General features: G+C 50.8%; 4 protein-coding genes across 4 annotated transcripts; 3 read left to right on the top strand and 1 right to left on the bottom strand.

Annotated features, from left to right (window-relative positions):
- Nucleotides 1-792: 792 nt before the first annotated feature.
- LRP88_01069 (nitronate monooxygenase) lies at nucleotides 793-1887 on the top strand (the record flags this gene model as incomplete). Its single annotated transcript, XM_083237767.1, has 1 exon — nucleotides 793-1887. The coding sequence occupies one exon, from the start codon at nucleotides 793-795 to the stop codon at nucleotides 1885-1887; it is 1095 nt and encodes a 364-aa protein (XP_083106272.1).
- A 469-nt stretch (nucleotides 1888-2356) lies between these two features.
- LRP88_01068 (uncharacterized protein) lies at nucleotides 2357-3427 on the top strand (the record flags this gene model as incomplete). Its single annotated transcript, XM_083237766.1, has 1 exon — nucleotides 2357-3427. One exon carries the CDS (start codon nucleotides 2357-2359, stop codon nucleotides 3425-3427), a length of 1071 nt encoding a protein of 356 aa, XP_083106271.1.
- Nucleotides 3428-4029: 602 nt separating this feature from the next.
- LRP88_01067 (uncharacterized protein) lies at nucleotides 4030-4531 on the bottom strand (the record flags this gene model as incomplete). Its single annotated transcript, XM_083237765.1, has 3 exons — nucleotides 4030-4210; nucleotides 4286-4374; nucleotides 4469-4531. The coding sequence occupies 3 exons, from the start codon at nucleotides 4529-4531 to the stop codon at nucleotides 4030-4032; spliced, it is 333 nt and encodes a 110-aa protein (XP_083106270.1).
- Nucleotides 4532-6411: 1880 nt separating this feature from the next.
- Nucleotides 6412-7270, top strand: LRP88_01066 (necrosis inducing protein; the record flags this gene model as incomplete). The annotated part of the gene is made up of 2 exons (XM_083237764.1): nucleotides 6412-6737; nucleotides 6787-7270. 2 exons carry the CDS (start codon nucleotides 6412-6414, stop codon nucleotides 7268-7270), a joined length of 810 nt encoding a protein of 269 aa, XP_083106269.1.
- Between the last annotated feature and the right edge of the window lie 5875 nt (nucleotides 7271-13145).

Below are 13145 nucleotides of genomic sequence, written 5' to 3'. Positions count from 1 at the left end.
TATTTGTTTCCGGTGGGAACTAGGATTGCTCGCTGACTATATGGTCGAAGCGTTTGGGCTCCCAAAGCTAGGCGACGAGATATGCATCCTATGGGATAGCTAGCCCTGGCGCTCGAAGGTTGATAACTACCCCCTGCATAGCATGATCTTTCGCCGCCTGGTTAATGGCGGATTCCCGCCGTCTCCAACAAAGAATCAAGGTCCTCCGTTTACTCGATTTTTACACTATCTGGCAGCTGCGGTCACTCTTAGAGACCTCGAGGAACCTTGCACCAACCAACTCATAGACGGGTTACTCCTCTTCATGACCAAGACGAGAGAATTCTACCAACAACGCGTTGCCACAGAACGCACTACTCTTAAGCGAGCCCAGAGATGGTTTAAGTTACTTGGGAAGAAGATGAAGTCAGCCTAGTGGAATAGGTAGTTTTATTATGCACCACGCGGGATTATGACGCCTTTGTGGTCGATATGACTATCTCTACCGTCAATCGGCTGAAACGGGTATATCGGGTATTACGGGATCAAGAGAGGAGCCACACGTCATGAAGGGTCTCGGTCTTTCCCCGAGACGGTCAGATGGCTGTAACTTTCACATCGTGTTTCTAAGCAAGAGAAGGATCAGAGGATATAAGAGGGGGCCATGGGATTATGGAAGAGGCCTCTGCGCTTGGAGCAGCATCCCCGGTCGATCATCCACAGAGTCGGCAAGACGATCTGAAGTCCTACAATAAATTAAGGTCTTTGTGTGTGAACAGCCTATCAACTACGTCTAACAAATAACAGTTCATCATGAGTGTAACGCGAGCAGCCTTAACAACAAGTCGAGCCCGACTGACTCATCTATTCCCATGGATCACGTCGCCCTTCATCGTCGGCGCGCCAATGCGCGTCATGTCAGGTCCAGACCTGGCCCTCGCAATCTCCAAAGCTGGAGGGCTGGGCTTCATCGGACCCGGCGCGAAGCCCGAAGACACGGCCAAAGATTTGATGACAGTCAAGGAGCTGTTGAAGAATGAGCCTCCCAACACATTGCCACAGTCCTTTCCATCTCAAGATGTCCTTCCTGTTGGTGTTGGGTTTCAGCTTTGGAATGGTGACCTTGATTCCGCGGTCCAGGCTGTTCAGCAGCATCGGCCCTGTGTGGTTTGGCTGTTTGCTCCTCGCCGGGGCCAGGAGGAGTTGGATGAGTGGGCGACTCGTTTGCGCGAGGCTTCTCCCGGGATTCAGATCTGGACTCAGATTGGCACCGTCAAGGAGAGCATTGAAGCCGCCAACAGTGACAATCGCCCGGATGTTCTGGTAATCCAAGGAGCAGAGGCGGGTGGCCACGGCAGAGCAACAGACGGCTTAGGAATTATGGCGCTATTTCCCGAGATTGCAGACAAAGTCAAGGGCTCGGGCATCACGCTGATCGCGGCTGGAGGCATCGCCGACGGTCGGGGAGTCGCAGCAGCCCTCGCTCTGGGAGCAGCAGGTGCAGCAATGGGGACACGCTTCCTGGCAGCCACCGAAGCCCGTATCAACAAGGGCTACCAGCGGGAAATCGTGCGGGCTTCCGACGGGGCACAGTGCACCACCCGGACGATGCTGTACAACCACCTCCGCGGCACCATGGGCTGGCCGGAGCAGTACAGCCCCCGCGGGATCGTCAACCAGAGCTGGCACGACCAGCAGGCGGGCGTTGCCTTTGACGAGCTGAAACTCCGCCACGACGAGGCTGCCAAGGCCGGCGAGAAGGGTTGGGGCCCCGACGGGAGGTTGGCGACTTATGCAGGCGCCGCGGTCGGTCTCGTGCATGAGGTTGAAGACGCCGGGGTCCTCGTTCAGCGGATACAGTGTGAGACAAGAGATATTGTGAGAAGGGTTGCAGAGGGAGTTGTGTGAAGGTATCTGTACGACAGGGTGGTAACAAAAAGATGGGGTTTATGCATGCCTGAACTTGTAGATTGCAACTCGGCTGTATACAGTGTTTATCAAGGGCTGCGTTGGCTAGAAGCAAACGGTGAAGAATTTTTGCCTGAGACAAAGCGTTGTTTGCTCGCCTTGTTTGCTTCTCTTCCCACTGTAGAGACGGTGATGACATCTCAGCAGAGCCTTGTACGACGGTGATGAAGTTCACCAACGTGCATTGCATTAGTTAGCCCAATCATTCCAATCAATGTTTCTGCTTACGTGTAGGGTTGGTGGGTTTTCTTCTTCCCTCTTTTCTCTTTTCTCTCATTTCTCAGTTCTCTTCACCCGGAACGGTCAACCCAGTCAGGCCAGCAACCTTCATACAAATAACTCCTTCATTACATCCCCATCTCTGATCAACTACTCACTTGTCTCTCATCAACCAACAAACACACCAATCATGTCCCTATCCAAACCAGTCTCGTTCCCCAAATTCCCTCACCTGGCCAATGAGCTCCAAGACCTCGTCTGGGAATGGTTTCTCAAGGACCGCCACCCGGCTGCTCACTTTGCCCAGCTCGGATCACATCAACTCAAAAGCCGACAGCCAAATGGCGAGGTAGGGTCCTTTTGGACCATGACCGTAATTGAGGAGCTTGTGTGGTCTGACCCGCCTCGCGAGCTCGCAGAGATGTGTCCTGTGCGTGAGACGCATGTCGACGTCCTGCTTCGAACGTGCAAGCGATCACGCCGTGTCGCTATCCGGCATCGAAAGTCGTGGGGTCCTGAGAACACGCTTCAGCTCTACGACCCTCGTGACAAGAGCCGTGCAAACACCTGGGATCTGTCAAGAGATTTCAGAATGCCAAGCCATGAAATGTCCAGCACATGCTTTCAGATAAAGTACCTGCCCCCACGACTCTTTGATCTTCCATCTCGCAAGGTGGATAACTCTCGGGACCTCGTCATCTTGGGACCGGAGTGGATCGGTGCCGGGCAAGAGTTTCAGAAAGCCTTCTTTTATACCAAGTCGGAATGGCAACTGCCTGTCCCGCGAGTTCCATATCTCGCACTTACCTACACCGCCCGCGAGTCCCTCGACAGCCAGCTGTCGCTGGTGACTTGGCTTCTTCGCCTCCGCGCAGAGGTGCTGTATCTCCTCATCAACCCAGATGAGTTTGACAACGACGACAACACCTTTGTGGCCGCGGATCCAGCACTGAAAACGGTCAAGGACAGGCGTAAGGCCCTCGAGACACCTTTTAAAAAGCGTGCGGGGGCTGAAAGCCTCGTGTCTGAAGCACCGGATAGCTTCTGGTATGGGACGAGGGAGTACTACGCGCTCAGCTGGGACGACCTCGAGGAAAAGATGATGAATTCCGAGTTCTGGAGACAGCTTGCCGGTGGGATTGAGAAGGCAAGGCAGATGGAGAAGAATTGCTGCACCGGATGCTTTGGCACACACTGCAACAGGACAACTGAGACGCTCCCTGCGATTTGGAAGGTCATGTCTTGGAGGGACCACAAATAGGGGGTTTCTTTGTCCACACAGGTGAAAAGGGAGTTGCGACTTGATACGTTCGTTTAAACATGGTACGGGAGACTACTAAATGAGTTCATGATTATGAGTGTTCGGGTACGGTGCATCAGGTTGGGTATTAGCCCTTGGAGTTCCGTCATTTAGGGGTATGGGACACTTGACGCAGCATTGACTGCCGGTGGAAAATCAAACAATTATGCAGAAATAATCTCAAAATACAAAGGTAATTTAGTGTGTTACTCTGGCGTTGAAAACTGTACATTTCTTGTTGAAAACAGTCCCTTGCACGGAACAGGATCAACTCCAAAGTGTTCAAAATTCACCACGCCACGTCAGCGAGACCTTGGCAAGTTTTGCATTTACAGATACTTGCCGGTGGTCTACTCGATATTGCAGTTAGCAGCCAACCAACTCGTGCAACTCTGCTCAAAGGCGATTCTTGTTGAAGCTGCTCCAGCTTGCCAGTCGTAGTTCGGGAACCTGGTGAGCATGTCGATTAGAACCTGTCTAAGGGCGGCGAAGTTCGCCCCGGCTTTGAGTGTTACTCTCCGCCACTCGGTGACTTCTACTTGCGAGAACGAGGGCGTGGTCAGTTAAAGAGGAACGGGGAACATGATGGGACAGTTCGAAGACTCACCAGTCTGCGGCGTGATTTTGGTCAGATAGTCTAACTCGAGACTCTTGCCAATCTTGCGCGTCACGTAGTACCACCCGTTGGTGCCAGGAATCTGCAGAGTGCGAGTCGGGTTCGGGGAGAGCACGTTCTCAGCCTTCCTAGAGAGGATTCGTTAGTAATTGACGACCAAGAGGTTTGAGATCGTCTATAGGGGCTGAATGGGTGTTTTGTACTTAAAGTTTGGGTTATGCGTTGTGTATGAAGACTCGCCGTCACCGAACTTGATATGGAAATAGAGCTCCAGGTTGCCATGCGCATCATCCTCACCACCCCCAGTTAGTCCAATCCACAAAAAAGAACTAATTGTAATAACAATAATAAGTAATGAAGTGAGTCGCACGGATCATAGAACATACCCTGGCAATACCATGCGACCAGTTAGGGTCAGGAGTGACTATAAAGTAACACCGGTTTGCCATCTTTGTAATATAAGAAACAGAGTATTCATATACGATCACGAGCTTAACGATGTGCTGTGTAGATGTGCTGATAGAGACTGATTACAGGAGCCAAAAGGACGAGCTTTTTTATACCTGCCTTGGGGCATTCCAACACGCAATGCTAAGTGTCGGTTTTCCACAGGGAAGACCCGATCCAGAACAGCCCAGCTGAAAAAGAGTTCAGTTCCAGCCAGCCACGTGGTCAATAGTTTTCTGCTCCTAGTAGATGAGTCTGGTGAGGTTAATACCTGCATGAAGACGTGTCTAGCTAGAACGCTCCATGTCTTGGATGTATTGGTTGGTTCAGCTCGCCACAAGTGGCAAGAAGGCATAGGTATGGCCACACCGTGGACAATCATAGAGACCAATAAGGTCTAGACTGACAGCTGATAAGATGCACGCAATTACGATCATTACTATCGCCGTGTTGTGTAGGGACGGGCCACACTCAGCTCGCTTCGACTCAAGCTCTGGCAATCTCAGCCCTCGCTCAGCGGCAGCTCAGCGTCAAGGCAAGAACTCGGCTCTGTCAATAGAAATTTACTTTGTTGTGCTTGGGTTTCGTCTCCGAGTTATGTGGGGATCTGTCGTAACTCGTATTCAGCCCAAGCTTGGACTTCCTGAGGGATTTGCATCCTTGTCCACCGGAATTGTTCATACAGCGCCTTATTGGTTGCCACATTACGGCGAGATCATTATAAGGATGCTGCCTAAGTTATCGCAGAGGAACTCCAAGGGCTGCATAATCTACAAAGGGACCTGAGTGCATCCAGTCGACGCCGATGCCGTCGAGGGGCAGGGTTTTGCATGCTAATGCCACGATCCCTAGGATGGTTTTCAAAAGAACCTTCTCAACTCATTCTTCTTTCATTTAACATCATAGATCTCAAGTCTGCCTAACGTGGTCTTTGCCTAACCTGATTCTCAGGATGTTTGTTGACCATATGATGTGAGGACAGCTCGAATTCACAGGGTAGCTGATTAAATACTACTAGTGTATAAGAGATTTAGAGTGACAAGACTAAAACAACCATAATTCAGGGAAGAATCAAAAATTAAGGTTGGACCACGCGCTCAGGTTGCCTTATAGGGATAGCTCTGCGGGAATACTTCCACCATCTCCACACTCAGCGATCCTACATGCATAAACAAGCCGATCATGAGCAGGGACTAGGATCCATTCCGCTGCACTTCTAAATCGACGGGAAGGCAATTCACAGCTAGTCATCTAACACGTACAAGCTTGAATAGGCTGACATGAGCTTGATGGGCACTTGGGAATGTCCGTAAGCTCTGGGTTTATTTCTGTTTAACAAGCGGGTTACACATTGATAGTTTGACTCATGCAAACGGCCAACCGTTTATTTTGACGCAATTTCATGGAACTCGTCAGCATAAGGGTATAATCGAGTCCTGTCCCAGTTCTTGGTGTCTGGTGTTTGTTCCGGTGGATTCAAGGTGCCCACGGCTTTGTTTCAACTCCGCCACGCTTGCTTACTCCCCTTACGAAATACGATTATCCTACTCAGGCCGAGGCTTCTCCATGATGTTAGATCAAGGTCTAGGGAGGCTGTAGGTATCCTGGTTAATCAAAGTGTTGTTTCGTGGCTGTCATGACCGTCCTTGTCGACGACACGGAGTAGGGAGAGTAGCAAAGACATGGTACGAGTATGAACGCTTGGCATATAATCTTGGAATTCTTTGCGAAGTATACTTGAATAAACAGTAGGTTAAAGCTATATAAAGGTCTCCTTCGTTTCTCCAGTAGTCCTTCTACCACACCATCACCATCCTCATCACCAGTTTTCATTTTTACTCCCTACTCTTCCCTTCTCTTCAAACAACTCTGCCAGCTCACCATGCACGCCTTGGCTGTCGCAACCTTCCTTGCCAGCGCCCTCGGCGGCGTCGGTGCAAGCCCCGTGTCCAAGAACACCCGCCGCGATGTTCTCGTGGCTCTGCCTGGGGGCGCTCACGAGATCGATCTCAAGTTCCAGCCCTGGATGGACTTTGATACCGATAGCTGCTACAACACAGCTGCCATCGACCCCGATGGAGACACCAACCCGGGCCTCGACCACCCCGTCTTCAAGAATCCCGAGGATGACTGCCGTGAGAGCAGCCGCCTGAAGAACGCCAACGTCTACAGTCGATCTCGATGCAACCACGGGTGGTGCGCTGTCATGTAAGTCCTTCGATCTGGTTCGTCACCAGCTGCGCTGATAATCTCTTAGGTACGAGTACTACTTTGAGAAAGACCAAGTGGTCTGGGGCTCTCTTGCAGGCGGTCACACTCACGACTGGGAAAACGTCATCGTCTTTGCCAAGGGAGACGAGGTCAAGAAAGTTGCCCCATCCTGCCACGGAGGATACGGCGGTTCTACCGACTCTCCTCGTCTGGGAGGTGACACCCATCCCAAGGTTGTATACCACAAGGATGGAGGCAGCACTCACTGCATGCGCATGGCCAACGAGGGCGACGACAACGTCGAGAACTACACTGAGGACTGGGTCACCTCTCCTCTCGTCGGCTGGGGTTGGTGGCCTACTACTGACAACGGGCGAGCCTACAGGGATCTGGTCTATGGCAAGTGGCCCAATGATGCCACGGCTGCCCCCAAGTTCTGGGACGCTGATGATATGTACACCAACACGCTCCGGAAGGCTGCTGGCGACTGCTGCGAGGACTTTGACCCCTCTTATGATGATAGTGAGTAGTGGATGGGCAGAGACTCGATGGCAATTTGTGACTCAAGGAGAATTATGCATGTAAAGCCTTCAGGGCTGTTTCTGGCGATGATTTAAACTCTTGAAGGCTCTTTGGATGAGCAAGGCTTTTGGTAACCATCTGGGGTTTTCTATATTGGGCATGTCCTTCCTTAGGGTATCTCATCTCTTCCGTGAATCCTTTCTTCTTCTCTTCTTCTTCTTCATTCATTCAATAACACTCTTTCAAAGACCAATCTTAGTCTTCAGCTATGGAAAGCTGTTCCCAGATGAGGTCCAATCGGGTATTGTGTGGTACCCCTGAATGTCAGGTTGACCGCGAGACGCCATCAACACTCACTCTAGAAATTAAGAGACAAGACGGAGTGCAGTAAAGGTGGCATCTTGCACTGCGAGACTTACCTTTCCACTATTGAGTTTCCAGGGCTGTAGAAGCTCGATGTTATCTTAGTTACGGTGCTTTACAATCCGGGTTTGATGCTTTCATCCCAGTGTGTTCTTTCATATTGTGCCCGACGGAGACGTCGTTGGAAAACAAGAAAAGCTTTCCACTCCGTCCAGAAGAGTCCATCAGAACCGTCACAAATTCTAGAGCGTGATATAAAACAGCTTCCAAACGCCCAAAGGCTTGAAATAGAGCCTATACTCTGTAAGATAAATGGCAGAAGGGACACATTCCAGTCCAGGAATCAAGAGTCTAGAACTTGATAAATGAGAACTCCTTGATCCGTGGGTCTGACAATTTCAAACCCCAGGTGACTTTGATTTCTGATTGAGGACTGAAAATTATCCCAAGTGACTGGATTTCTTCACAGCATTGACCAATGGTCTCCCCGTGTCTAACCGCTCAAGATTTATTCCGAGTATTTCCAAAACCCTTGGCCAGTACATCGTAGAGTGCCAACTATTGTGAGGCGTTATAAACACGTTCGGGGCCTTCCACAGCGGATGATCCGAAGGCAATGGCTCGGGGTCGGTAACATCAAGTGCTGCCCCTCGAATCTGACCACGCTGCAGAGCCTCTGTCAGAGCTTCAGTATCGACATGCTTCCCACGTCCAACGTTAGACAGAAAGGTACTATTCTTGCTCAGAATCTTGAACTGAGAGTAAGAAATGATGCCGCTCGTTTCTTGAGTCAGTGGCAGGCAAACAACCAAAATGTCGAGTTTCTGGTCCAAGAAGTCATCCACATCCGCCCTACTCGAGCCATGAAACCACTTGGTGGGGATCAAGCCATCGGGGTCTCCGGTTCCAGGCACACAATAGCTCGAATCCTTGCGAGACTCTGGTGTAGGGCGTTCTGTCCTCGTGAATGCGTAGACCTCCATGCCCATGGCGCTGGCAACCCGTGCACACTGGCGGCCGATGCAGCCATAACCTAGAATTCCCCTACACGATGATAATTTAATTCATGGCACCTAAAGCCCTGAAATAACTTACATTCGTGAGCCAGCTGAGTCTGTGGCTTCGTGTTCGTAGCAAGCTTTCCACTGCTGAGCTTCCATGTTGCCGGCGTGCTCAAGGAATTGTCTCTGGTTCATAATCCAGGTACCAATAACCCACTCGGCAATCTGTGGCCTATGGGTAGAATTCAGTCAGTTTCTGCAGCCTAATGACTTTCTTGAGCTCCAAACATTGTAGGGTCACTCACGGGTGGGCACCGTTTGCAGAGCAAAAGACAACATTCGGATCCTGGAAGGATGGATGATCGACCCAAAGGTCAAATCCAGCCGACGATACTTGTACAAAGCGCAGTCGAGGTGCAAGTGAAGACGGTGGAGGGAAATAAGTGCAGACCATTGTGACGCCATCCCATTCATTGGGAGAGATGTCAGTTGGTGTAAGAAGGCGGCCGTCTGACAAAGCCTTCACCCAACGCACCTCGATATGTGGCAACGTTCTGCGTATTTGGTCTATCCATTGTAGGTCTGGATCAATCGGTATAAATACAAGAAGGACATCCTTCTTTGGTGTGGTTTTGGTCATGGTGTGAGCCTATGCTGGGTCGATGATAGCAAACAGTCAAAGATAAAATAGAGACGGAAAGAGAAAGAAAGGCACAAGAGATATGGCTTGGGCCATGATATTATTCTTCAAAAACGCCCATAATATGCAGTGACTAGCCTGAAGTGTGGCATTAAGTGGGTGATGCTATCAGCGCCCTGTCAACGGGAGCGTCCCGCAGCCCCGGCAGACCACAAGACTTGGTCAAAAAGGCTGCATAAAGCCAGGGGGTGGGAGCCTCAGAGCAACTCAACAGAAACAATACAGCAGTAATACAACTGAAGCTAATACCGAAGCTTTAAGCACACAAGAACAGATCGATGAGGTTTACAACCACTATAGATGACGCCTTTATGCAGGCCAACAGACATGGCGTTGATTGACTTTTCAGATCAGAAGCATCTCATTCATAGATTTTATCGAACCGAAATCCACTAACGGAAATAATGACAAATAGTCCAAGGTGCAACAATGGGAGGTCCATCTAAGCCAGTTTTCAGGCCGCCGGGATTCCTGACAAGTCAAGTTCTTTTACCAGAACCCTTATCACAACTCACTACCATCTTTTTAACTCGTTTTAACAAACAATCTACTCAAGATAAGCCACCATGTCGACAATCGCCAAACTCCTTTAACTACCTTAAGTCCGAGTGCGGACGCTGACAATTCACCATCCGCCCCGTCAACAGGGCGCAACGACATGTTCATCCGGAGCGGGGCGTTGATGAGCCAATCAGCGTTGACGTCTACCCTCCTAGCTTCGGCCTGGACTCTCTGTCATCCGTAGCCATTCTGGCGGTCTTGCAAAGAAGCATGCTCATTCTCCTCGATGAACCTTCTTCTTTGGGGCAACGAGTCCATGAAAACCAGCAAAAGCCATAGGTCAAGTTTGGGCCTACATACAGCAGACACAGTGTGGCGCCGTTGATTACATGCATATGCGTGCTTAGAACCCTGACCACTTCTTTATGGCTTCCCACGAGACATCAAACCATGATCTAGACAGGGGCCTATGGTCCTTTGATCTCCTCAACGATGAATTTGCCTTGCCCGCAAGACATAATGCAGCCGATAATGCCAGCCTTGACCCATTACAGGCATCCCCAGCAGACGTTAGCGAGGATGCGTGGTGGACCCCTCTCCCAGCTGAGTTGGATATCGGCTTCCAAGAACCAGTTATTCTTGGCGAAAACGGGCAGCATATAAGCGATTTCTCTTCCCTTTTAGCCCTAACAAACGATACATCGCCATCTTCATCATCGTTTGCCCACCCTCATCAGCTTGAGCAGAATTCTGTCTTAGCTTCGTCAGAGGCATGCCAGACCACTCACCCCACGACCAGCCCAGACGTGGACGATGCGGCTACCCCTCCCAAGATCGGCACCAGGTTCACCAGAGAGTCTATCCGCGTACTGAAAAGCTGGCTCGCGGCCCACAAGGACTCACCTTATCCCGATGAAGCTCAGAAGCGGCGGCTTCAAGAGAGGACTGGGCTCAACAGAACACAGCTCATGAACTGGCTGGCCAACGCCCGCCGTCGTAACAAGAGCTTGGGTCTGCGAACTGCTTCTTCTCAACAATTCGAGCAGCCAAAGCCTATCTCCATCCCTCGACCGCCCACCCCAGCTTTCCGAAATGGTTCCTCGTTGAATCCCCTCGAGCGATGGGTCGAGTCTCCACCAGAACACGAACCCGCTTCGGCCTTTGATATTGCCAGGGCTGTTGCTTCCAACTCCTCATTCGCTGAAGGTAAGTCATTAGTTTTTCTATACCATGTTGGACTATTCTGACTTTGATAGATTCGGCTGGTTCACCCAGTTTCGACCCATCAGGTTACCCTCGCCGAACTCCTTCGGCCGGAAGTGTCGACACCTCAAGGTCCAGTGGCGGATCTTTCTCCTCTGCCAATTCATACGGTAGCCAGTCGTCGCTCAACACTTTTGAACCGTTTCGGCACGCTCGCTCGCGCCGCAGAAAGCGAGCCTTCAAGCGCAGCGGTCCCAGAACCCCCTTAAGCGCAGCTGGCAAGACCTTTCAGTGCACGTTCTGCACAGAAACTTTCGGGAGGAAATATGACTGGCAGCGGCATGAAAACTCGTTACATCTACCTCTAGAAAGATGGATTTGCGCCCCTGCTGGCCCTCGCTGTCCGAACCCAACCAATGACAACTTAGAAAGTTGTGTATTCTGTGGACTGGCCGACCCAAGCGATCAACACATCAACAGCCACCACTATTCCGAGTGTCAGAATCGAGCCCCCGAAGAGAGGACTTTTAACCGAAAGGATCATCTCAGACAGCACCTACGGTTATTTCATAATGTCAGTTATTCAGAATGGTCCATGGAACAATGGAGAGTTCCAACGCCAGATATCCGCTCGCGGTGTGGCTTCTGTCATCGGACGATGACCACTTGGGAAGAACGGGCAGATCACCTGGCGAACCATTTCAAATTGGGCAAGACGATGGCTGATTGGGATGGAGACTGGGGCTTTGATCTCCCCATTCTTCAGATTATCGAGAATGCTATCCCTCCATGTAAGAACATCAACGCTTCGATCTCGCTGGGCTCTGCTAACTCTACAGCAAGACATCATCGAAACCGAGCGCCATACCCCGTTTCCGTTTCAAGGAAGTCGAGCACCAGTTGAAACACCAAGAAGTGCATACGAGCTTATTAAGCTTGAACTCGCCTATTTCATGCAAAAGTACTTTGACAATAACGGAAACATGCCAACAATTGAGACTATGCAACTTGAAGCTTGCCGCATCATTCTAGCTTCAAAGACTGGCACAGACCGGGAAGAAAAAAGTCAGGCATCATGGCTGGAGGATCTCATCTTGTCAAATCAAGATCTTCTCCAGAAGGCACGTCTAGGTTCGATCCGGTCCCCTAGAGAGAGCAGGCTGTCTTCCATGAAAATCAACGGGAAGAAAGACATGTTTGAGGGATGTGCTTTTGAATCCCAGCTCCAGGATTTCGTGCGTGCTCGAATCTCCGAAACTCCAATCACCAATCACGAGCTTCAACAGGAGGCATGTCGCGTTGTCGTGAACATAGAAAGGATATCACTCACGCCCTCTGATTTCATCGCAACTTGGCTGGCTCGGCTCATACACTCCTCTACTGACTGGCTATCCCATTTCCGTCAACGGATGCATATTCCCCAAATCAGTGGAGTCGATACGAAACTCTCCCGTGCATCCCACGACTATGCTCAACTCGACTTGACAAGGGACACCCAGACCAGGATCAGTCCGGATCTAGACATGGAGATGGGAAGTCTATCTCCTCCCACTCTCGGGATGCCTTGCAAGGCGCGCTCACAAACCGAGGCCGACTTCTGGTTATCTGCCTTCCACTCCTTTCCGGAACCCACGAAACACGCCCCGGTACAAACAACCGCAGCAATACTCCCTAACCCTACAGCTTCAGATGGCAAGGCAAGTGGCGTGAACAACAGTGAAGTGATGCAAAGGAGCAGTGATCAACAGTCCCTCCTTGATGCCCGCTCCATTATGATGAAAACAAACGGCTTCTTCTTAGGTGGCCCAAACTTTTATCGGTGGATTGCTGAGGAGCTTCACCGTTGGGCGATCGCCACCATGTCCCCTCACAATCCAGCCCAGCATGTTCCAACAGATGAGGAGATTCAACATTATGCTCGCTGGATAGCTTACAATGAGTGAGTCAGGGTTCTGATATCGGTGAGCTTCTAGCTGACACTCTGTAGCGGCGATCCTCTCAATCAGACAGTGGCGGATAATCCTTACTGGCTTGCACACTTCAAGCGAAAAGCGGGCATTGCAGGGAACGAACCAGGGGATAAGGAGCCCGGATAAGGGGTGGGCGTCGGGCTGC

The sequence above is a fragment of the Fusarium phalaenopsidis genome (assembly GCF_050370095.1).
Source record: "Fusarium phalaenopsidis strain FUZ10S chromosome Unknown contig_32278, whole genome shotgun sequence".
In the NCBI taxonomy this organism is placed as follows: Eukaryota; Fungi; Ascomycota; class Sordariomycetes; order Hypocreales; family Nectriaceae; genus Fusarium; species Fusarium phalaenopsidis.
This window is presented reverse-complemented; position numbering and strand designations above follow the sequence as displayed.